This window comes from Brachycentrus maculatus, unplaced genomic scaffold (assembly GCF_059751285.1).
Source record: "Brachycentrus maculatus isolate JH-2025_06_01 unplaced genomic scaffold, ASM5975128v1 h1tg000163l, whole genome shotgun sequence".
Taxonomy (NCBI): Eukaryota; Metazoa; Arthropoda; class Insecta; order Trichoptera; family Brachycentridae; genus Brachycentrus; species Brachycentrus maculatus.
In genome coordinates this window covers 459,123-485,822 of record NW_028280916.1, presented here as the reverse complement: position 1 = coordinate 485,822, position 26,700 = coordinate 459,123, and the positions used below count along the sequence as shown (strand labels likewise).

The 26,700-nt window shown below is 30.3% G+C and overlaps 1 protein-coding gene across 1 annotated transcript in view; it reads left to right on the top strand.

Moving 5' to 3' along the window:
* The window catches only part of LOC148308482 (lachesin-like), a 31,238-nt gene extending 7,178 nt beyond the window's left edge, over window positions 1-24,060 (top strand). Inside the window, exons 3-8 of the mRNA XM_088261640.1 lie at window positions 6,453-6,593; window positions 9,736-9,829; window positions 14,254-14,447; window positions 15,234-15,339; window positions 20,258-20,399; window positions 23,890-24,060. Of these exons, the coding sequence (XP_088117766.1) occupies window positions 6,453-6,593; window positions 9,736-9,829; window positions 14,254-14,447; window positions 15,234-15,339; window positions 20,258-20,399; window positions 23,890-23,923 (711 nt within the window). The 3' untranslated portion in view covers window positions 23,924-24,060. The remainder of the gene's footprint in view (window positions 1-6,452; window positions 6,594-9,735; window positions 9,830-14,253; window positions 14,448-15,233; window positions 15,340-20,257; window positions 20,400-23,889) is intronic.
* Window positions 24,061-26,700: the final 2,640 nt, after the last annotated feature.

Genomic DNA, 26,700 nt, shown 5'->3' with positions numbered 1-26,700 from the left:
TAAACTAAACAAATGGTATTTCATAAATGTCTTATTTTAATAATCGAATTATCATTTTTTTAACACAGCCAATGCTAAATCAAATATAATACATAATTAAAAAATCGATGTAATTTCGTCGATTTTTCGATTTTTAAACATTTATAGTGCTCCGAGGAAGGATCATTTTCATATCCTAACCACCTGGGAATCTAACACAGTGTTTGAAAATGATGTGGAATGCATCGAAACACATGTCAGTAGATTATAAGTAATAGTAATATTTACTAAGTAAAACATTAATTTAAAATGGATAGGTTTTACCACAAAGTGACTGTCGAATAGATGAAAAGACATTTCTTACTTATAATAGCTTAGTCTAACCACTATTTCATTAAATCTATGTGACGGATGTTTCAATGCATATAGCATCAAGTTTTTGGTGGTAAATTATTTAATTTATTTAGAGCGTGAAATAAGTGAAAATGTTCATTGATTGTCAAGTGATGAGAGGTGATATGTAAACATTCCTCCAACTATCATAAAAGATAAAATTGAGAATATTCGAGAAGTTGTTAGAAAGGCATTAGAAAAAAGTGACATGCACAGTGTAAATGATCCAATCTTTAAACTGATTAAAGTAAAGCATTCTCTTAAAGAAGGATGCCGTTGTTTAATTAAATTATATAATATATAAGTACACTAGGGTTTGATATTGCAAAACGCTTTGTCCGCCACCTTTCCCCCTATTGAAATAAACCCTTGAGATGGCTTAAATACATCAAATATTCATACACACTTTTTAAACGAGTAAAGAATTGAATCCCAATTTCGAAAAATAAATAAAATATTTAATTTTCGAATAACAACGTCACAAAATGTGGAAAAAGCTCTTCCACTGCCATTTTGTAAATATACGATTGTAATTAATAATGCTCTCAGTCGCGTACGAAACACGTTTAGTAATTAAAAACAGCAAATAATTGTCCGGAGCCCTGATTTTCAATTTGATATAAAATGCTATCCAAACAAAATCAAATTTGAAATCGGCATAAACATGGGTTATGGCAAATATTTAAAATAAAGCGCAAACGTGGCGTTACCGGAGCTTCACCATGTCAGAATTTAAGCATTATTGGTGGAACAGAAATGTGGATAACATGTTTTGAAAAAATAATTGAGAATACTATAAACAGGATTCATTTCATATTATTTTTAACACTTCATCAAAGATGAAGAAGAATGTGGAAGTCTGGGCATTTACGGGGCTGACGACCGTCATAGGCTGGTTTAAGTTATCACTTTATACACGATCCTTCACCAATTCTACCCATTATTGACAACCACACTACTCAAATTCTTGGGAGTTCTATGTATATGAACCAATTTCAAAACATTTTTCTTGAATCACTAGAAATTCACTAGAGACATCTATTGGTGAGATGAAAATAATTTTTTTATTGAGCAGAAACTCTTTTATTAGTATGTGAGGTCCGAATCCTGGATTATAATGACACACATGAGAAACGCCAGAAAATACCATTTTCATTTTTATTATTAAGCTTATAATTTGACCAGATAATTTATTTACAACATTTTGAGTGTGTTCATTCAAAATAATGTGAAAATAACTCCTGTAATTGGAGATAATCCAGATTTGTGAACAAGCATTTGGACACACTGAAAATGTTGTAAAAAAAGGATTTATTTCAATTAAATAAATATATTTCTTAAGGTGAAGTGAACTGTGAGCTATCGTGTATATATTATATGTATAATATATACAATATACACTTTCAATAATTGGTATAATTAAATAGGTACAATGGACAATGGAGTCCTGGTTCCAGCCCTAATGTGTGAAAGTGGCGCATGGAGTTGCCAAAAGAAGGAGAAAAGTAGACTAAAACGATGAATGATGGATGTTCGAATGGTGAAATAAGGAAAGGATGAAGACTGAGATAAGCATTATCGACAAAATTTAGAAAAGTATGTTAAGATGATTTGGGTATGTAAATCAAATGAGTGAAGAAATAACAATGAAGCAAATTTATAAGGCAAATGTGGTTGGTGATAAAAGCAAAGGAAGACCGAGAAAAACTTGGCATGACCGAGTTTTTCAAATACGTGAAAGTGGGCAAGTCAGAAATTGAAATAATCGGTGAGTGGAGATACACGAATGTGAAAGAGGTGAAGATCATTTGCAAAGACAGATTTTTGTGACGTTCTATTATCTCTGCCTACCGCTGTGGGGAAGCGAGGTGGTGGTTATTTAGTTAGCTAGTTATATGAAACCACATCATTTTAGTTTGTTTTATGTTAATATTTTAATACAAAAAAACATTTAAAATCTTGCGCAGTGAAAAAATATTACCGTGAAAAATATTTTTGCACATTTTTTTTACTAAAGCTAAATAACCCCATGGAAAAAAATACACAGCCAAATGTGCACAATATTTTTTCCAAAGTACGGTATGAATTTCATTCCTTCTTTTTTCATAGCGATTCCACCTCAATAGTGAACATTCCAGACCCTATAAAGAATGTTCCCTTTGTCATCTGAAGGTTGTACGAGGATTATATTATACGCTGCGTACATAGGCATATTTGACTTGCGACAGGAGAGTGTGAATAAGAAAACCGTATTTGTCGCTTCGACCCCCAACCTCAGCCCTTACAATTGTGCATTTTATGCCTCTCCGAATAGCGAATAGAATTTTATCTTTAAAATGTATAAATTTTAAATGTTCATATAGAAGTTTATTATTACATATACATCTCTTTAAAAATTTTCGCCGTGATTTACGTTACAATGATTAAAGAAAACACTTCGTTTTTTACCACTTGAGTTTTATTATAGACTACATGTTTCAGAAGTTAAACTTCCATCATTCAGGTCTGTATAGTAACTAAAATATAAAATAAAAATTGTTCTAAAAATAAGGAGAGGGGAAAGTAAGGGGAAGGGGTTAGTCAAAGGACGAAGTTTGAAAACAAAGGAAAAATGGAAAGCAATGGTGAAGAATTTTGAAACAATATATTATTTAATAAATTATTATTAGAATTCAGGTTTTTTTGGATTTCTAAATTTTCAAGATAATTCATAATTTGGCCTTTATATGGAACAAGGTGTAATAATTTTAATTTATGAGAGTGAAATGAGTGATTAGTATTTATTTATTTTTAGAACAATTTTATATTTTATATTTTAGTTATTATACAGACCTTAATGATGGAAGTTTAACTTCTGAAACATGTAGTCTATAATAAAACTCAAGTGGTAAAAAACGAAGTGTTTTCTTTAATCATTGTAACATGTCTTACCACAAAGTTAATGCCGAAACAATAAATAAAATGTGATTTACGTTATTTCATTTTGTTGTTAATTATTTTAATTTCATTATATTGTGGGTATATTGGCAAAAAACGTTTATTCTAAAATCCCTGTTTGAATAATCCCTACCCGCTTTTGAATTTAAGGTAGACTTTACTTGTAAAACCACATAAATTTTTACCAGTACCCCCACGATTTAATACTATAATAATTGTAAAACATATATATGGCTTACTAAGTATTTTACCCATAGTTGGTTAAAATAAATATAGTGTTTTTTTTACAAAGTGTTTCAGAAAACCACATTTCTCATATTGCAAGTTGTTTTAATCTTCAAATATGGGTAGAATGGTGAATGTTACATGTGTTTAACGTGATTACTTTAACCAACCTGTAACAGGCCATTAGCCTTGTAAATGCCCAGACTTCTTGTTTATATATTACTCTTCATTTTGGTTTACATTTAAAAAAAGAAAATACTCTTGTAAATAGCTTGTCAACTGTACCCATAATTTTTTAACAAATATTTAGACACACTAAAAACATCGTGAAGTTAAACATGAAGTTATGATAACATTCTCAATATTTTAAGTGTGTCAAAATCTTTGTTCTTTTATTTCAATTTGTTCAATTTGAACAAATTTTATATCATAAAAGAATAATGGCATCATGGCAGGTGGTCTTTTTCATCTCTATAACAAAAATATAGCTCGATCTAGAGTTTCATCATTTTGTAGTGCATAAAGTGATCGCTTAAACCATTTTATGAATAAGTCCCTGTAGATATCTGGACTTCCAAAGTCTTTTTCGTCTTTTTTAATATATCGATATAAGATAACACTGCTGTAAATTTTCTCTTGAAAAAATACGAGCGATTTTACCATTTCAAAGTATCAGGGTATCAGAATAATAAAAGGGAAAATACAGTTTGATAACATTAGATTTTTATATCAGATATCGCGTAAAACATAACTATTTTTATTACGTTCTTTATACGCTCGCCTCACCCGGTGTAACCTTTAAATTCTCCAACTATCATATACAGGATGGCGCAAAATTAATCACCCTATCGGAAGTTGTTATAATTTTTGCAAATAGCGTTGTACGTCAATCATATTAAACATTTGTGAACAAAATAATTGCAGTATATAAACGAATTGATAAAATGTATATATATCAACACTGGCGGTAGCCACTTGACGGATATCATAAAAATAAATAAATTGAATTGAATTGAACTGAATCTTTTCTACTTAACAGAAAAAATGTAAAGGTCCAAATAAAGATTTCCATTGCTCAAAATCTTTTTTTTATATCTTAACAAAGATGAAGAAGAATATTGAAAGTCTGGGCAATTACGGGGCTTACAACCGTCATATCATTTATTTGATTTTTAAAAAAAGTTGGAAAAGAAAAACATTTGTTTTTTACTACTTGAGTTTATTTTATTGTGACTAGTTTTTGAAGCTTTGCTTTCATCTTCAGGTTAAATTTAAACTTAAACTTAACTAACTATAACTAAAATAAACTCAAGTGGTAAAAAAAAACAAGTGTTTTTCTCTTACAATATCATGGTGTCTTACCACAAAGTGAATAACGAAACAATTAATAAAATAGAAAAAAAGTTATTATAATTTATATTTGAAGCACTAACTTGGTTATTTTCCATTATATAATTAAAATGTAACTTTATAGCGATTTTAAAACAAAGTTACATTTTAAACATATAAAAAGTTATTCAAAAACAAAATTGGATGATTAATTTTGCACCACTTTGAATTTATTTGTATACTGCAACTATCTAGCTTACAAACGTCAAATATTGACGTAGGATGCTACTTAGAAATTAGAAATTAAAAATTAGAACATCTTTCAATAGAGTGATTATTTTTGCGCCACCCCGTATGTGTGTCTTCTGTATTGAATATTTTCGCGTGGAGCGCTCTTCGCCTCGCCATTCGTCGGCGGTAGAATCTCGGCCCTACAATAAACAAAAGCCAATAACTCTCGGAGGAGGCATAAAATTGATCCCTATTCCTCTCCTCCCTGTTTGTGCCTTGACCCTTTTATGGCGGCAGGAATAACGCTTCGACAATGTTAACTTAATTTTCTTTTACGACAGCCGTTAAAGTGTTTAATGGTTTTCAAGCAAATGACTTGCGACAAATTTTAACGGCGCGCTTATAAAAAATAAATTTTCCGAATGTCTTACGCGCTCTCAAAAGTTATACATAATTATTCTTTATTACCTGGAGGGTTTGTTTTTTTAATACTTACCGAGAAATAATAACCGAGTCCTACAGTAAAAGTATTTTATTAGATAGAACCTACCTACGCATGTAATCACCGCCTGAAAATTTACCTAAAACATGGCTAGTTTTTTTTTAATTCACTCGTAAACGAGAGGAGGCTTAGTGAAAAAATAGTAAAAAATAGTTACGATTTTTTTTTAATAATATTTATTAGTTTTCCAAGAAACACGTGTCACAGTAGATTTAAATAAACGGTGGTATTTACTTTGTAAAATTTAAATTAAAAATTGATATGTTTTACCAAAAAAACAAATATCATTTGCTCATTGCTAGGGAAAAAGTCCTTTTTCGTATTTTATTTCCCATATGAATATTATGGTATATACTATTTATGTGCTGAAAATACTTTTTACATCTTAACATAGATCAAGAATATGTAAGTCAGGGCATTTAAGAGTTTCTGCTCAGTAAAAAAGCTACTTCATCTCACCAATAGATGTCTCTAGTGAAATTTAAAGTGCTTCAAGTACAATATTTTGAAATTTGATCATAAATATAGAACTTCCAAGAATTTGAGTAGTCTCAAGCATGAGTAGAATTGGTAAATGTTACACGCGTGTAAAGTGATCACTCAAACTAGACTATGACTGTCGTAAGCCCCGTAAATTCCCAAACTTAAATATTCTTCTTTATCTTTGTTGACATAGCAAAAAAAAAAGGAAAATAACTCCCATAACTGGAGATAATCCAGATTTGTGAACAAGTACATATTTTGACACAGTCAAAATGTTGAACATACTTTCAACATTTTTTTTGGGTTATAATTATTTTATGCCCTTTGCAATGAAATCGTAGGAATGGTATATTCATTGGAATTATTCTTTCAGGTGAAACAATTAGGAAACAAATCGGTATCCTGGATCAGGAAGCGGGATGCACATATCCTCACCGTGGACCGGTACACCTTCATAGCTGATGAAAGGTTTCAGGCTTTCCTCGTTGAAGCTACCAACACTTGGACATTGCAGGTAAAATGATTTCGATTTAAACAAAAACATTTCTACATGGGTCTTACAACATTTTGGAACCTAAACTAAAATAAATCTTTTAAGCACTATTTTTATTAAATATAATAAAATTCACATAGATAGAAATTTGATTGACTTCCGAAAATATGTATGAGTGGGTATTTGATGATTAAAGAAAACACTTCGTTTTTTATCACTTGAGTTTTATTATAGACTACATGTTTCAGAAGTTAAACTTCCATCATTCAGGTCTGTATAATAATTACTATACAGACCTGAATGATGGAAGTTTAACTACTGAAACATGTAGTCTATAATAAAACTCAAGTTGTAAAAAAAGAAGTGTTTTCTTTAATCATTGTAACATGTCTTACCACAAAGCTAATGCCGAAACAATAAATGAGTATTTGATAATATAAATGCAATTAACGCAAAAATAACTCTTTGCAAATTTTATCATATTTTATTAATTGATTACTTTTATTCCTAACACAATCAATATTGAGCGATAAATGTCACTTAGAGGGTGATTTTTAAATTTTGGGTTCAAAAAAACGTTTCTAGAAAATGAATTAGGAAAAACGATATTTTATAAATATCTAAATTAGAAAAAAAGATTAAAAATTATGCCAAAAAATATTGGCAACTAAAAAAATACTACATTTGTTGGACATGCACCAAAAGATATTGAGAACTTCTGATTTCATTTACTCCAAAAAGCAAAACAAAAAAATTAATAAATACATTTTGTTCAAATAAATTCACCAACCCTACTACCCCTCAAAATTGGTAACATCTTTATGTATAGAATAATACATATGGATTGTTAATATTTATTTAATATGAAATTAGAGTAACGTAATTTTATCATGAATCGACATTAGTTACTGTCATCATTTTAGCGTTTAAAACAATATTATATGTATATATCGTAGTCGTACAGGAGAAAGTGACCAACTAACAAAGCGTAAAATGTTCAGCAGGGCCATTTAAGTCACTTTTGCTTGGCAACAAAATAAACATCAATGCAGTTAGTCATTTTTAACAAGTCAATATATTATACTTCCAAGTTTAAAATCCTTTGGGATTTTTAGGGCAATATTAAGCTAGTAAGATATCGAATAGTCAATGATCACGTTTTTGTAAAAAATGCACTTGGTCACTTTCTCCTGTATGACTGCGATGTGTTATATAACTGGATCAAGAAGTAACATGTACCTCGTTTAGTCTTTTAATATCACGGAATAAAGCTGTATGATCTGCTTCAATCATTCATAAAATCATTAAATATTAATTTAACTATGCATATGGGATAAGACGCAAAGTCTGTATTTGAAATATTAATAACACTGTAAAGAAATATATATTTTCAGGATATTTATGTAAGATTAATTAATATGTATTCTCATGAAGCTGACAGTATAATAGCCAAGGAAAAAGAAGCTATATTATTAGGTACCCCGTATACTAATATTTTAGTTTTTGCCATGAGGCTTTGGAGAAAAATAGGGTTAGTTTATCAATGTTACTTTGGTTGACACTTTTATTAATACGAAAAGATTCCCGGCACGGAAGAGAGAAGTAAATTGAGGCAAATTAAAGACTTTATAAGCAGAAATCCTAACTGTGACAGTATCACAACTTTGACTCCTTAATTATTTTACAGATTATTGTTTCGAATTTGTTATTTTTAAGGAATACGGTGGTCAACCATTAATCATTACGGTGTTGTGCCGAAATGTCATTTGTCACGTTTCTGTATAGGATTTAACATTCTCATAAAAGTTTAACGGTAATTTCCCTAAATGTTCCGCGGCGATCATGAAATTCCGTTGAACGTTCTACGGAAATATCAAATATAATTTATTCAACATTGCGTTAACGACTAAATAAATCACTTTTCTGTTTTTAATTTTTCTTTTAATTATTAATGAACATATCGAAAACATTCAAATTAGTTTTACGTATGCCTCAAGCTGATATACAATAGTATATTAATGCAAAACACGCTTAAATCAGTGATTCATGTTCCAAAATGAAACGTTTGTACCCTTAATTTACCACTCTCTTTATCATTCATCGTTCATTTTTTCTAATACCACCTAAAAAGGTTTTTTCTGACAGTTCATTTTTTTAAAGTGGCATTTCACTAAATGATGAATGATAAGGAGATTGTTATATTACCATACCACAAAGTGAACAATGCTTTACCATATACGTAATTGCAAATTACAATAATGTGCCTTCACCCAGTTTTTCTGTAAAATAAGCATATTTTACAATATTTATTTATAAAATAGTAATGAGAGAAAATTGTTTATACAATCAAACACGACAAAGCTAAATAATACTATCTTCTTCAAATCTACTAACATTCAAAATCCATTTATGAATAGCATTTTTATATAAAGTTTATATTTTCATTAACTTTACGTATTATTGAAGCAGGTTATACAACTTTATTATATCAAAAAATGAAAGCTCTTTTGAACAAAAGAGGTATGTGTTGGATATTGTTTGATGTGTTTCTGTATTTTGAATCTTGAAGTTCTATGCACATCAGTTCCATACAGTGTGTTAATTGTGATTTTAGTACTTTCTGTGAGGTGCTTTTTATGTTATGCGAGAATAATTCTGAAATGTATTTGTGAGGATAGTTTTAGAGCATAGTTAGAAGTTTGACTGTCATCAGTTGTAATTATTTCCTCTATGGGAGTCCGTATTTGAACTTTAAATATTATTTTCAAGACTGATTTATGGCCAACAGTAACACTATTTAATGATGCATCACTTGTACTTAAACTAATATTCCCATGCTTTAGTATAGACTGATAAAAAGCTTGGTAATTTTTAACTGATTCTTTTGTATTTAGGATGGTGCTTATTGTAAATATTTTGTACATTATGAAACTCATCAGTGAACATCAGGGAAGCTCATTCCATATAAGCAGAAAAGCAGTGCCTATCCTAACTCACCCGCGTGACATATAGAAACGCAACCAGTACCCTATCCTAGCTTACTACGTATACCAGCTTACTGCCTACCCTTGTAAGTAGTACCTAGCTTACCCTACTTTCTACCTCTATTCACTACCCTAAATAATTGTCTGTACACGTAACTGATGCAATTTTCTTTTGACAGGTTAAGTACGTGCAACCAAGAGACGCAGGCCAATACGAGTGTCAAGTCAGCACGGAGCCTAAAATGAGCCACTTTATCCAGCTTAATGTTGTTGGTGAGTATTTTTGTTCAAATACAGTGTAATACCAGGCCCAGTGGCGTAGCTGACTTCGAAACTGGCATCGGGAGTTCGATTTCCATTAATTGCAAATATATATTTTTTTTAAATTATGTTCAATTGGTAGGTACGTACCTGCATCCCTTATACTTACTATCCTACCTGCAGACAAACCTCTGATAGTAGAGGTTTTGCGGGCTATTATTTTAATGATATATACACGTGCATTTATAAATTCATTAACATCCCTTTTTAATTGCAGCGTCTCACTAAGTCCCCTTATATGTCTTATCGATGGAGTTTTATTTCCTCACATTTTTATTATTTTTTAACTATGTTAATATAATATACACACAAGAAAAAAATTACAATATTAACTGTTGATCATTTACCCATTCCTTTATTTAAATATGTATTTTAAAATCAATATGCACAGTCTCTTGCCGATCTAAAAGGTAACCTATCGACAAGAATACTGCTAATATTATCATGTCACAAAAAGTGCACTAAAACTGCGCTTGTATGAATATTAGAGATAGCCATTAGCCGGATTTAATTTTACATAATTAAGCTAAATCTAATGATTTCTATAAAAGGTACCAATCGCAAATTCAAAGATGTTTTTCAGCCAACAAATATTCACTAGTTAATACCTTATATAATATGTTGCTACTTCACCCAATGTTTAAAAAATATAAAAAAGAGACACATTATGATACGTCAAAACCTAATTTTTATTACGCCGTCATAGGCTGGTTAAAGTGGTCACTCATGACGGTCGTCAGCCCCGTAAATGCCCAGACTTCCATATTCTTCTCCTACTTTGATGAGATGTCAAAAATAATATGAAAATAACTCCTATAATTAGAGGTAATCCAGATTTGTGAACAAGTATTTAAGCACACTCAAAATGTTGTAAATCAACAAAAGTATTAACAAGAATTAGTGTTTTTACTAATATGTTAGTCCAGTAATATTGCTTATTAAATAATATTAGCTGGCATCGGGGTGGAGACTGTGCATTGTGTAATGGGCCTGAATTATGCGTTAATGTATGGTAAAAAAATCATTTTTCTTTATTTTTTATTATTCCTTCACCTTTTTTTACTGTTACAAAATAATACTAAGGTAAAAAAATACTCCCTTAAATTTAAATCATCCAATTTCTTTATTTTACCCATACTTCGTAATTCCGTCTTCCCTTGACCTTTACACTAATACATGGCAAAATATTAGAACAATAAACAGGTATAATAAGTAGGCGCAAGAAGCATATTTAAAAGAAATAAATGAGAAAAATATAAGGAAAGAAGCATACTTAAAGTAAACAAATGGGAAGATATAATAAATGAGAAAATATAAACATATTTGGTCTAGGACCAGGATTCCATTGTGCACTGCTAGTTTTAATCACTTTCCTAGGATGTAAAATATTTAATCTTCCCATTAAATACGTTCAAAAAGTATTTAACTTCGTAAAACTTGTTTTTAATGAATACTTAAGGAAAAGCGATGAACAATTTGTGTTGTTTCGCATTCGCGTGTAAATTTTTGATGGCATATTCAATTACCAAAATCACAAACATTGAACTTCGCCAAAGTTGATTTTAATGTTGCTTTATTATATCATTACATTTTCATAATCCGTTCACACTAATTCTGCTTATAAAATTTTGATTTCTTAATACGTTTCACCTTTTGGAATTATCTTTACTACCCTGTTCCCCAAATTTACGCATAAATATAATTAATTTTGAATGACATACGGTAGACTCTGCTATTGGTTGGCCCTTCGGGCAAACATTGTAACCCATTCGGGCCTTCAATATTCTGTCTATTCGAAAAAATATGTGCAGAGGAAAAATATCAAATAAATGTGAAATTTCTTACAACATAAGGATTGATGAGATTTAGTGTGAGAGACAGAGAGAGTGTTTCAAAAGAAACACAACAATACAAAATTTGCATTATAGATGAAATACACAATATATTTTATCACTTAACACATTCAAAAATATTATTTACACAATACGTGATACATTAACTGTTCATATACAGCAGCTGACGTATATATCTACGACGCGCGATGCATGACACTATATTATTATAATATCATTTTGTATCGTTGTGTACTATAAGTCTCTCTCTTTTGCTCCCGTAGCGTCAGATTGTATAGTTCGCATTCTCCTTCTCTCCACGAAATGTTTTTCTTCTTTTTCACGTTACGAAATGAGCCTAATAAACGTGACGTGTCCTTTAAATTTCGCTCTTAATTTGCGTCCAATTATCGATCATTTCATCGCCGCTCAAAAAGTTTCACTTCAAAAGATATTAATTTTTTAAGCAGTAAAGTTATGTCTTTGTTAATATCATTTATTTGGAGATGAAGTCATAAAACAATAATTTTAACAATGAACTAATACAAAAATATATTTAAAGCAGAAATATTGCTTTTCATTTCAACTGTTAGGAGTTTTTTTATTATTATTTGACTATAATATCCTCGCACTTTGATATAAAAAATGTATTCATTAGGAAATCTATAGAACACAATTCACAAAGCCGTAGCGTCGTTTGAGAGTAGCCTTTTGTTGCAACTCAAAAGGATGACTTCTGTATTTTTATGAGAAATATCTGATTCGGTGTTATATTTCGCATTGTACATATTTGTCCCCTGAAAAGTAACTTTACATTTCATCGATTCCGAAGTATATTTAAAGGATTCACATAGTAAAGAAATAATAGAAGTCTCCCGAGAAAATAAGGATCAAAATCAGCTTGTAAGTTACAGAAGGTTGGCCTGACACCATAGATCGGGAGAATTGCCTTTAGATTTCCCAGCGGAGTCTGAATAAAAGCTAAATACATCTCCTGAAATGAAGACGCCGTGGCTGTTTGACTAAAGCCTCTACGATTTTGTACACGCGTGTCGAAAGTATATTGTTTCTTTTTCACAATAAGATAGATATAGGATTCCGTTTGTTGGAATAAGAACATGATAGAATATTGAATCGATTCTGAAGTCGAGATGGGTGACCTTTTTGCTTGGTTACGTAAAGAATCTTATCTGAAACATAAAAAAAATATATATATATATATATATATATATATATATATATATATATATATATATATATATATATATATATATATATATATATATATATATATATATAGACATGTAATATATACCTCATTGCGAGTGTTTTTGCCTAGTTTTAGACGCATGAATTACATGAAATCATGTAATTAATTAATACATGAATGAAAGAGTAAATCCACTCACGAGTAGGCATAGGCTGTGAAACTCAAAAAGTTGAAGCCTGAGTAGGGTCATGATAAGCGGTGTTGCATAAGCCGTAGCTAGATTTTAGAGTCACTTGGACGTTAGGTTATTTAAAAAAAATCATTTGTTTTCAAACCTTACATGACCTACATTATTAATGTAACCTTACAATATTTCGAATGTGTCCAAATACTTGTTCACAAATCTGGATTATAGGAAAAAAAAAATTATTTTTTGACATGTCTCTAGTGATTTTCTAGTCATTCAAGCAGTATGTTTCGAATTTCAAACAATATATATAGAAGTTCCAAGAATTTGAGAAGTGTGGTCGTCAACCGTGAGTAGAATTAGTGAATGTTACACGTATGTAAAACGATCACTTTTTCTAGCCTATGACGATCGTAGACTCATAAATACCCAGACAATCATATACTTTTTCATCTATGTTGAGATGTCAAAAAATGTTACATGTTACATATGAAACATGGACATGTAATAACCGCTATGATATTCAAATTTTACACGACATATATCAACTTGACTGTAAATTTGAGTATTATAAAAGAATACGTATGAAAACCATATGAATAACACGAATTTTTAATAGATAAATGTATATATTGATCGTTTGCTTGGTTTTGTATCAAATAATGAATGAAATATAGACATGTGATAATATGTGCTACAATTTTCAAACCTTACACGAACTCAAACAACGTGACCTTCAATTAATATTTTATATAAGTATACATCAGAAGACTAAATGAATGCCTCGAAACTACAATATACTCGTATGTGTGTACTAAATACATATATTGACCTTTGTGCTTGGTTATATATCGAATCTTGAATAAATCTCGGACATGTAATATATGCTAAAATTTTCAAACCTTACAAAAACGTTCATCAACGCAGCTTTTAGTTCAAGGTTTTCTTTCAATCTATTCTGACGGGTGTTTCGATGCATTAAATATAATCATTATTATGATGATACTGAATGCATCGAAACACTTTACATAGGTACTTCATTTTAAAAATAGTTGTAAGAAACAAAGTAAAGTTCGAATTGAAATTTGAAAAATATAACCATTGACGGTTTATATTTAACAATTTATTCATTGAACTTTTTTCACAGTTCCGAAAATCGAGATCGTCGGAGAGTCGGAGATGTACGTGAAGGCTGGCAGCACGGTGAGCCTGCGGTGCGTCATCAGCCGCTCGCTGGAGGAGCCGGCCTACATCTTCTGGTACCGGGACAGCGAGAGGGTGCTCAACTACGACCGCAGCCTCATAGACATCCGCATGGAGCGGATAGGCGCCGACACCACCGTGAGTAGCCCTGATCAAAGCCTGTTTTTACTATGACTGCACTTATTCTTAACGTGCCGTGTCGGGTTAACGTTGACTATCACTTGTGATAATGTGTCCCTATTTTGCGTAGTCCAAAACAGCTCCTTGACGCTCTGTACTCCTGTCCACTCATGTTCACGGCTGTCCAAACTCAAAACACAGTTAGGGACATTTTTTTGTTGTGGGTTTTTTATTTGCAGTTTTGGACTAAGTAGATTCTACTTAGTCCAAAAATGCAAAAAAAAACTACTACAAAAAAAATGTTCCTTACTGTGTTTTGAGTTTGGACAGCCGTACTGCAACTGATCATTGCAACTTTGCTGCAACTTTGGTGGAACTCCATTTCAAAGAATAAAACAACTGTGTCATTTTCCCCGGAAATTAAATGCCGAAACCCAGTTGCTGGTCAAATTAAATTCATTTTGTGCAAATTACATGGTTGTTAATTATGTATTGATTTATATTTACAATACAAAATGTCAGGCATGTCAGGCTATATTTTTCATTTATTTTAATTCTTCATTGAAAACTTTTTTTTTAACAATTTTTTTACCAAATCATTAAGTTTAATCTACTGTACCTCATGTGACTGTCTTTGATGATAAATTATTCACTTAAAGTTAGATGAATATGAAAAAGAGATTTTTGAGTATTTTGATGTGGCCCGCCGGCATACCTAAAATACCGTATGCAGCCTTTGGTGCCTTTTTAGTTCGACACCCTTTCAATAGGCCATACTGACTAATGTATTTATTACCTTAACAGGTTGGGACTCTTATCATCTATAACACAAGGCGAGAGGACTCTGGAAATTACTCCTGTAGTCCTTCCAACTTAGACTCTGCCAGCGTAATGCTCCATGTTCTAAATGGTAAGAAAAAACATTTATTTGCAACATTTTGCCATTCTACCCATTATTTTTTGACATATCATCAAAGATGAAGAAGAATATGGAAGTCTGGGCATTTACGGGGCTGACGACCGTCATAGGCTGGTTTAAGTGATCACTTTACACACGTGTAACATTCACCAATTCTACCCATTATTGACAACCACATTCAAATTCTTGGAAGTTCTATATATATGAACCAATTTAGAAACCTTGTTCTTGAATCATTATTCTACCCATTATTGACAACCACACTACTTTAATTATTTTTACCCGAAGAGGTAATTTATTACATGGAATAACCAGTTGGAGAAAAATTAATTACTGAATATTGTTGTTTAATGACAATAAAGTACGAATTTCCATACAAATATCAAAATAATAACAATATTCAATTATTCAATTTAAAATATCATATTTATTAATTTTGTTTATTGTTAATTTTGTACGCGGTTCATAATACGAAGATATAAATAACAGTATCAAAAATTATTGCGTTTAATAATTAAAACCCTTATTAGCGGAACTAATGACGTTATTTATAAAGGTAAAAAGGACAGATTTAATCATTGTTCCTGACCATTTATTGGTATTAGTTCCGGTGTCATATGAATGGCGGCTTTGTTCGCAAGTATCGCGAATTAAAAACGGATAAAATAATATTTACGACCATTTTGGTTTTGCCATATCCAGTGCAGGATTAATGCGTCGAATTTATTTATTTATAGGTTTTGCCTGAATAAAATATTCCTGGATTTGTTTCGCTCGTAAGTTGGATTTGCAAATGGCCGCCGCGCTGACTGAAATATGTCCGCGGTGAGCACAATTTGAATTTGAATTTCGGGCGCAATTAGTGATTTCTTTTTTATTTAAATATTTACATAAAACGGCGCGGGTTCCGAATCACTTTTAAGTATTTTTACTTTTGAGTTTTACATAAAATTCACACAAATAACCTCTTTTTACGTTTGCCCCCGTGATTTATTATTGCTTTAAATTGCTTCGTGAAAAATTTAATTTACGCGGTCGTAAGTGAAAAATGAATGTACAATATACACAATGTAAATTTTATAGGTGTCTCAACATGATATGAAGCATCTCTCTCTTTATTTTACAAAAAAATGAAGTTTGTTCATCCTAGGGCTAACGATCTGGCATCTATTTTTTATTTATTTGTTTGTTTGGGTTAACAACAGCAACATATGGAAAATAAAACGTTTAAAGAATATAATTACATAAAGCCAATTATAGTTAACCACAGAAACACAAAAATATTAGTACAAAATATAGTGTAGATCTAGCAAACAAACGCGTACATATCTATGAGAGGGTGAATGTGCATGTGTAAAATATGTGGAATTATAAAAATAAATATTATGGGTAGCATAACTAGAAAAATTAGTAATATTAATGCAATTTAATAGCAATTTACAATCTTATTCTTTTCAACTTTGCAATGATTTTAAAATGCTTTGAAATTAATTATAAATAAAACACTTTTATTTTATCTCTTGAGTATTAAATTTTAACAAGTTTCGGAAGCTACAGATGCTTCTGTCTACGGGTTTAAATATTAACTAATCATGTAATAATTTAATCGTGTCTTAAAAAAATCATGCTTTGAAATACGTTAAATCTATTTAATTTTGCAGTTCAGTCATCTATATACATATATGAAATGAGGCATACCTCTTTATTAGTTGAAAAAAAAAGTGGAAGTTTGTGCATCCCAGGGCTTATGACCTGGCATTTAGCTTAAGGGGGTGTCTTGAATCAGATTTTATTTTAACTTTGTTTTTTTTATTGCTTTAATCGATAGATATACTATCTAAGAATATGTTTTCAAAGTGACAGATGCCAAATCCAAATATTTCCAAGAAAATAAAGCCGAAAGTAGACGAGCATCGTGCCAGATATCTCGTACAAGTGCTCGCCTTGTTATTGAATACTTTGAAACCCGCTTTCTCCAGTTGTTATTTTCAAAAATTTCTAAATCGGTAGGCATGATAGTTAAAATGGGTTAGATAGCGGATTATTTTTTAAACAAATGTTTTGTTTTTTTTTTACTTTAGTACTAAATTTTCTTCTAAATGAACTAAATAAATTAACAAAATGTGTAATATCACTTTAAAAAACAAACGAAAAATATGCTGATCAAAAAGTTTATTTTTATAATTATAATGTCATTTTTTTAAATCACTTATTTTAGTTTACCCAGAAGAAAATAAGAAAATTTAAAAAAAAGTTTTTTAGTTGTTTCTGTGAAAAATTGCAAGGAAAATACTGCAGCGACAAGAGGCCCGTATTTTTAATTTCACTGACGATTACTTTAATAACCCAATGATAAACTGTTTATTTAGCAGTTAATCAAGATTTTTTTTTATTTTTTTTTTGTATTTCTATTTATATAACAAAGAATAAAATAAAATAAATGAATAATGGTTTTTGAAAAAAACGGCTTGTAATCAATTAGACTTAATCGCGGTAACGTTAGCAGGACCCGCATAAGGCTACCACTGTAATCAAGGTAACTGGAAGCCCTCAGAAAATTAGAGAAAAAAATATTATCAACCCTCTTAAATATCACCCTACAGCTCTGATAAATAAGTCTCTTACTAGACTTAATAATATTATCCTTAGTGCCGTCTAACAATGGGGTTTTGTCTAAGGGTTAAACCACAAGGACACCTTTCGTTCAATAACGGATTCGAGAGCAAAGCTACCTTTATCCTTGCTAGATCAATATTTAGATAGCTAAGTGTTGTTCGAGGTCTTATCACTTGCAACCACATGGAGATTTTTGGTTCGCTAGGCGATGGGAATTTGCCATACGTGTCCTTGAAATGACAAACACCATCCTTCTTAATCCTTTGAGGTGAATTCTTAATCATGCATAGAATAGAAAATTGTATACTTAGAAAATATTTCTTAAAAATTTTAGAATGAACACTTTTTTTATTTCTGTCTAATTCAATAAAAATGATAAAATAAATATTGAAAATCAAATAATACATCGCGTTATAAATTGATTCAGCAGTCACTTTGTGGTAATGTACTCATATTTCCAATTTTAATTTCACGTGATAAATACCACTTTTTTCTTAAAATATATAATGACACCTGTTTCATTTTGTGTCTGAAAAAGATAAAAGAAAATTTGGTATTTACCAAGTAAAATTCAAATTTTCGCTTCGATGCAGTCGACATTATTATCAAACACCTTCTTAAGATGTTAAAAGCCTATAAGATATCAAACAAACGAATATTGAAGGTTTTTTTTAAAAAATAAAGTTTGAAATAAAATAATTTCAATAATAATTCAATTGAAGCATAAATATAATTTCCGAAATTTTAGTAGTGTGGTTGTCATTTATGGGTAGGATGATTAAAGTGATGGTCAGACTTCCATATTCTTCTTCGTCTTTGTTAAGATATCACAAAAGATAATCATTTTGTAGACTGTATTAAAACACGTCTCGTAATAGAATTTAATAAAAAGTGACATTTACCAAGTAAAAGTTAAATAAAAATGGATAACTTACTATTTTAATGCGCTCAAAGTGAATGCTAAATCAATAAATGAAATTGTAGTTTATTTCGTTTTTTTTATTTATTAAACAGAATGCTCTGCATCTTTATACTAAAAATGAGTTTTACACATATTGATAACATTTAATTTTTATCTTGATTCCAATACACTTATTGTGCAAATTCTTGTTATGGTTAAATGATGAGAAAATTAGTTATTTGCTGGTATGTTACAAGTGTTGTTATGTGTATAAAATACCAATTCAAGTTGAAGTCAAAAATCTGGGTCATATGCATTATGTAAAACTAACACTTGGAAGGAAGGAATGAATGAATTGAAAAGCTCCATAAAATGCCACTTCTGAAATAAAAATTCATAAGTTTTGATGTGCGTTTATCAATATTCTGGTAATAAAATAAAACAGTATTGCTTAAAATAACAAAATTATGTTATATTCGTATTTAAGGTATGCTTATTTAATTATTATCAATTTCAATACTTTGCATTTTGCATTTTTAATAATAATTAAAAATTTAACTAAGAATTTTTTCAAAATTAACAACTGTTTTATAATAAAGAGAACTTCATTTATTTTGGATAAAAATTAACTAACTAAACATCACGCCTATATGCTGCAGGGGTAGGCAGAGAGAATAGAACTTCGCAACTATCTGTCTTTGCAAACATTCTTCTCCTCGTTCACATTCATGCATTTCCCCATACAAACCTGCCGATAAGTTGGACTCCTGACCCAGCCTCTTATTTTATTATTTGATAAACCTGATCTGCCAAGTTTTCTTCGGTCTTCTTCTGATTCTTTTTCCAACTATATTCGCTTCACAAATGTGTTTTGCCGTTCTTTCCTCACTCAGACGTTCCATATATCCAAATCCTCTCAACAAGCGTTTATTTTTATCGATACTTCGCATTCTCAGCCTTGCATTCTTTCCTTATTTCACCATTCGAACATCTGCCATACATCTTTTTGCCGCAAATTAGTTTGAGGGATCGCATTTCGACTGCATTTAGTCTGCTTTTATCCTTATTTTACTAACTCCATGCTTCGCTTCCATACATAAGGGAGAAACCAGGACTCCGTTGTGTACTGTCAGTTTAGCTTTTTTGTATTATTTTTTGACATCTCAACATAGATGATGAAAAATATAGAAGTCTGGGCATTTGCGGGGCTAACGACCGTCAAAGGCTGATTTAAGTGATCACTTTGTACACGTGTAACATTCAGCAATTCTACCCATGATTGACACCATTTAATTTTTTACACCACTGTAAAAATGTCTGTTTTCGAGTTAGTACCTTTTATTATGTCAACGACGATTTACTGTTATAATATAAATTGTATTTGTTTACCAGGAGAGCAGCCCGCTGCGATGCAGCACGGAAACAGCGGGGCGCGTGCGCGACCAGCCGAGCTGAAGCAGGCGGCGGCTCCGGTCGCCCTACTGCTCGCCATGCGCCCCAAACTTTTACTACTACTGATTGCTGTGATTATCATGTGAGTTTCATTTTGTCACCAAAATTCGCCAATTATTTGTTATCTACTCTTGATATAATATATTACCTTCAAGGCACCATTATAGAAGTAAAGTTAGTTCAGAAGTTGAAATTGAACCGGACAATTTTCGTTTTAGAATCCATTGCGACCCGTTAGTGGTATAAATCCATATTTTTGGACTCTAACCCTTTGTTATAAAAAATATAAGTACACCACTTTTTTTTATAAGTCATCCATCGAGAGGATGTTTTTGCCAGTTCCAAGACTTAGTTTTATTTACAAACAAAACAATAATAATAAATAATAAATAACAACCAATAAATTAATGCATTGACTTTGTGGTTAGTCATTTTTACTTATTTATTTTTTTACAAAAATGTTTATAATATTAGTATATAACCACTTACCGAGATTTTTATGTCTACCGGTTTCAGAAATACCCGTCTCTTCGTCGGAACAGTCACTACTACAGCATTCAAACAATACCACCCTTCACCACCTAGCACCATTTACACACTTAAAACTACACAAAATGTTTAACACATGCGATTTTTGGTCGACCTGAAGACCAACATGCACTGAAGTTTTCAGCACAGACATGCGTTACGAGCCGTGGTTAAACATGCACTAATACTAATATTGTTATCATTTTTGTAAAAAAAAAAAAAAAATAACTAACCACAAAGTAAATGCTTTAAATATTAATAATATTAAGAATTTTTTCATAGTTTAAATGCGTTATTTTTATCATTTAAGAAATTATGACCGCAATTCAAGAATAAGGTTCACAAAGAAGTGTGGATGGGGAGTTTGATACTTGCTTGTGTTAAGTTATTTAAGGGCACTGATGAATTAATTCATTCTTCAAAAAAAAATCATATCGCTCACTCCTTTCAAGAACGTCATAAATAAAATCGTCAATTTTCAGTTGTGCATGTTTTCGGAATGTCCAGAGAATGTACTATATTCCAGCAAAAAAAGCATATTTTAACTTAATATTTACCCGCCACATGACAGAAAGTGTTGTTGCATTTTGAAGAAAATGTATTGTTTAATTATTTTTTAAAAAAACTAAATATTTTTCAAATGGAGAAAAAACCTTTAGGTTTTACCTAAAAAGATCTGTTGCATAGTAAAAAGTTCAGTAAGTGACTTGATATTTATTTGAAATACATTGTATTATATTTTTAAACTTTAAAAACGTTCTTCTGAAAAATCAAGTTTTTTGATTTATGACGTTTTTAGAAAGGAGTGAACGATATGTGAAGTATGTGTATTCTGAAGTAAATAAATTTGAGTGAAACTGCATTTCTTAGCTTCTCTTCTTCTTCTTCTTGGTGTCAGCCTTGTGGCCTATATTTAAGAGGGATTAGCCTCCTGCGATGTTGAGTCGTCTAGCTTGATTTCGGCCATGCAATTCAATGTGGGGGAGTCTGGATGGTTCAATTCTCCTCACATGCGCATACCATTGTCGTTTATTTAAATATTTAGATCTTAAGATTTAACACAATTTTAAAATGTTAGTTTTAATTTCACTTTTATTCCATCCATGAACGCCATCTTGAATTTTATATTGTGTTAATTTTAGACTCATTATGTAAGAATTTTTTTGTCTACCATAATTTTTTGAACTTAATCGATATTTTTGGACAAAGAACTTACAAATGAAGGTAAAACATAATGAAATGAAGGAATACAAAAGGAAATTGGAATTTGATTGGTGTAATTATTTATTTTTTACGGTATATAGCGATTGAACTATTTGGTGTCGATAATAGGGCCATCCTTCAAATTCCAATCATTCCCAAGAATCTTCAAAATTCTAGTGTTTTTGAAAATAACACAATTACTCCAAATTTTGATTGCATGTGTTCAGTTGAGGTGGCTCACATTTCGCATTAAACATAATTTGTTTATTATGTTACCATAATATGGTAAATATGCACCTTAGAAATTGGTTGATACGGTAGGTGTATCATGAAAAGAAAAAGTTTGGGGAACACTGATTTGCACTACTAATGGGTCGATAGTGTATGTAAATCCAGATTTTAGGGACCCCAACTCTATCGAGAAACTTATTGATTACATACTTCGTCAACTATAAATTCAATTTTGTAAAGAATTTAACTGTCTTTAATTATTTTTATCCGCTTCTGTTGTGTAATGGTCAGCCCGCTCGGCTACCGCACTGGAGTCCCGGGTTCAATTCTCAGGGAGGAGTAAAATAAATATAAGTGATTTTTCACTCTAATGTTTATTCAAAATTATTTTGGACCTGAAGCGGAGGGCTGATCACCTTTCCTTCATGTGTTAACGATCAAGATAACAGTGCATTTCTATGGTGCAGTGCTTTTTGCTCCATCGGGTGCAGATAACGGTTTGAAAAAAATTAAGAATTATGAAAATGATGTGTTTTTTTAACAATAAAATACAGCATAAATTAAAATCGAGTTCTACAAATTAAACGTCAAATCAATAAATAGGGTCTATCAACTTAATTTAAATCGTGTATCGTTCTTATCTGTATATAAAAGAAGATATCCACAATGGAATTTTATTAATAATAATTTTACTAATAATATTTTCATCTTAACGTAGATGAATAAAAATATGGAATTTTAATATAATTTATTATATCAGACACTGTAATATTCACTCTACGGATGAGATGTTAATTCAAAGGTATCTCAACTTGGTATGAAACATGTATCGAATATGAAAGAAGATGTAAGTCTGAGAATCGTAGGGTTTTGGACTTTTAGACTGCGTTTTGCTGGCTTGAGTGATCACTTTATCAATATTTTTTAACTAAGAACTTAAAAAGGAAGGTTCAATTTAATTATATGCTAGAATACAAAAGAAAATTTGTGCAATTTTACATTTTTATGGTATTTAGCGGTTGCATATAGCGGACTATTCGGTGTCAATGTAAAGGCCACCGTTTAAATGCCACCTTTATATACGATTGATTCATCGCGTCGACGAGTGGCGTAAAATCGACTATAATATGTCGGTAGTGTAAAGGCAAAGGGATATATTTGTCAAATTTTTCATTTTCTCATTTTGTTCCACAAAAGTGTGTAAAATGGTGTATTCCATAATCTGGAAAAAGGATATAGCTATAGTTGCAATACATACTTAGTTTTATTAAGATATGTGCATACAAAAATACATAAAACAAATGAGTTATTTAATTTTACATGTTTGTTTTTGCTCTCCTGTAAAATTTGGTCTGAGATAGATAAACCCGTTTGCCTTTACACTACCGATGTATCGTTCCGAAAATGACACATATTGCTGTCTATTTTGACGTCTCTCCTTTCGTTTATTATTATGAATTAATGTTTAATGATTACCTGTTCAATTTCTTATTTTTAATGTATTTTATTCAATAAAACATATTTTGAAATGGTTTTTTATACAATAAAACATTTTTGAATGTGGTTTTTATACAATAAAACATATTTTAATGTGATATTTTTTGTTGCAGAATTGCTTGCCACGAAAATGACGATGGAAAATAGAAGAACAAAATAATAAAAATAAAAAAATTGGAGGAGTGTAAATAATGTCCACTAATTAAGATAAATAACTTAAATAAGAATTGTAATTTTTGAATAGATAAGATTTTGAATATCTAATCAAAATAATACTATAGACAATGTTAAAATATTAATATATTTATATTATATAATATCAAACGAAATAAATGAATAAAAAATACAAACATTTCCAGTTAATTGTAAATAGTTTATTGTTTTTTAATGTTAAGAAATATTTGTAAAATTGTTTCGATAAACGGCGAAAAAAAACTTAAAAATAAATTAGATATTAGTTTTTACTATTTCAGTGCATTAAATTTTTCAGAAAAGGGATTTATAAAATGGAATAAAAAAAAATTAAAAATTAAACAATTCCAATCATTATTTTTTATTGATTCGGCATTAACTTTGTGAAATGACATGTTGATTTTTTTTATTGAGTTCTTGTATAATACCACTTTATTTTAACTCAAACTAGTACACTCAGTCACATACAAAGGTCAAGTCAGAAACAAATCAGATATACATAAAAAATCATTGTGATAAAATATGAATTGATAATATGAAAATTCATCACCATTATTATCTACTTTTCCATTGAAAAGTCCCGCCTTTAACCCCCCCCCCCCCACCCTCTTCCAGTTATTACTCTAGCCACCTCTTACATAATACCTGCAAAAAATGCTTATTAGTTTTTTAATCACCTTTTGATGAAAACAACTGTAGTTTTCGATACTAGTCGTGTGTAATGATATAAATCTCAATAAGTGGTATTAAACAAGTGTTTATTGTTTAAGCAAATCATTATTTTATCTTTTTTAATTGGTTTTCTAACTATCAATGATTTTTTTCATAAAAATACAAAACAAACAGGGAATTTGTGTTTATTCACTAAGTTATTTTTTTAACTAAATGATTTACTGTGATTTCTCAAAAATAAAAACATTGTATGTAAATTTTCTCAATTATTTTTTTATATATATAAAAATAATTATGTACATTTTTCAAATATATTAAATGAACATTGTATTCTGAAATATTTGAGTTTATTTGTACTAGGAAATATTTGTGAGTCAAAGCAAAATACGCTAAATATTAGTACTGCATACTAACCTAAATTGTAAATAAAATGTCGTTTTTATTTATTAAAGAAAATAGGTGGACTCATAATTAATGTAAGAGAAATACTATTCCATTTAATTATTACATTTGTAACATTAAATTTAATGTACAGAACTGTAAATAAAATGTTAATGATTAAAACTCCAACTTTTGTTTTATTTTCATAAAATAATAAAAATTATGCGATGTTGATATACTTAAGTAACTTACTGTTGAAAATCGACCAGGGATACATTAAGGAGTAGGGAGAAGACATCCGAAGGATACGGACTTTTGAGAGGACATTTTTAGGGTCCTGAGGAACACTTATGCCAAAAAACAAAACTGTTTATTTTATTTTGAGGTTTATCCTAAAATATGATTGATTTTTCTGGACTACGAGTATATGTATGTAATAAATGCCATGATTTTATATATTACAGATTATCACGATTTTATCAGTATCAAACTTAAGATGTGAAGAAAAGATTGATCTCTCGTCATACAGACAGACATATTTTGACAACTGTTTGCTTATAGCACTCGTTAAGAATCATAAATCTTATAAAATATCCTATAAAATCGTCAGGATTTCCACAGAAAAAATAAAATGAAGAGTATATTTTGTATATTAAAGGCATTCTTAACTTTTTACTATGGTATTATAACGCTATTCTTATCATTCATCGTTCACATTGTATAATTCTACTAATAAACATGTGTTACATAATATGTACAATAAATGATAAGGAGAGTATAATAAAGAGTCACTACAATTTAAATTCACATAATTTAAGTCTATGATTTCTTTGACGATCAGATTTCATTGACGACAGATCAATGAGTAATTTAAGAAAACTTTTACGATCTTATTAACCGTTTCATGGTATTTTTTTTATTTCGGCTTGACCAAGGGGTGGAGACAATACTTAATATTTAGTCAGCCATATTTTGTTTACAACTATATAATATTATGAAATAAAATAATAAAATTAAAACAAAAAGAAATATTTAATAACATTGTGATTCTGGAGAGATGGTGTAAGAAGATCAACTCACTGGTAATTGCAACACAACGCTCCAATGCTGCCACATGTCCAGTTCATATCTGTACTCCATAAGCAGTTTATGATAAGGTTGGAGCTCTTCATCAGCCTCTCCAAGAAGCCTGCCACTTAATGTCTTATTAGCCCATCCCAGTATGGTAAGTATGCTGAAGCAAACATACCACTCGCATTACTTCTTGAGGGCCCTGTATCCATCATTTTTTATATCTTTTGGGCATCTCTATGTAAACTTACACTTCAATTCACTGGTGTCATGTCGCATACATAGGACTATATTAAATTCTTTATTACAAGTGTAGAGCAGTGTGCAAAGTGACGTGCCAGCATATTGGACCACATGTACTGAACACAGTACCTACTAGCGTCTTATATCCTTATCAATGGTACAATGCTCCTGTAAGATATGACATTATTACTTCAAGCCTCCTACCTTTTTGAATTTGAAAGGCCATTTAAAAATATCAAATACTTTTGATGTAATTATTTATTTATTCTTAAGTACATCCATTCAAATAAAATATTACAATAAATCTGAATTAAACGTAGTTATTTTAGTGCAAAATTGTATCGCTTTTCTTTCATTTGTATTAT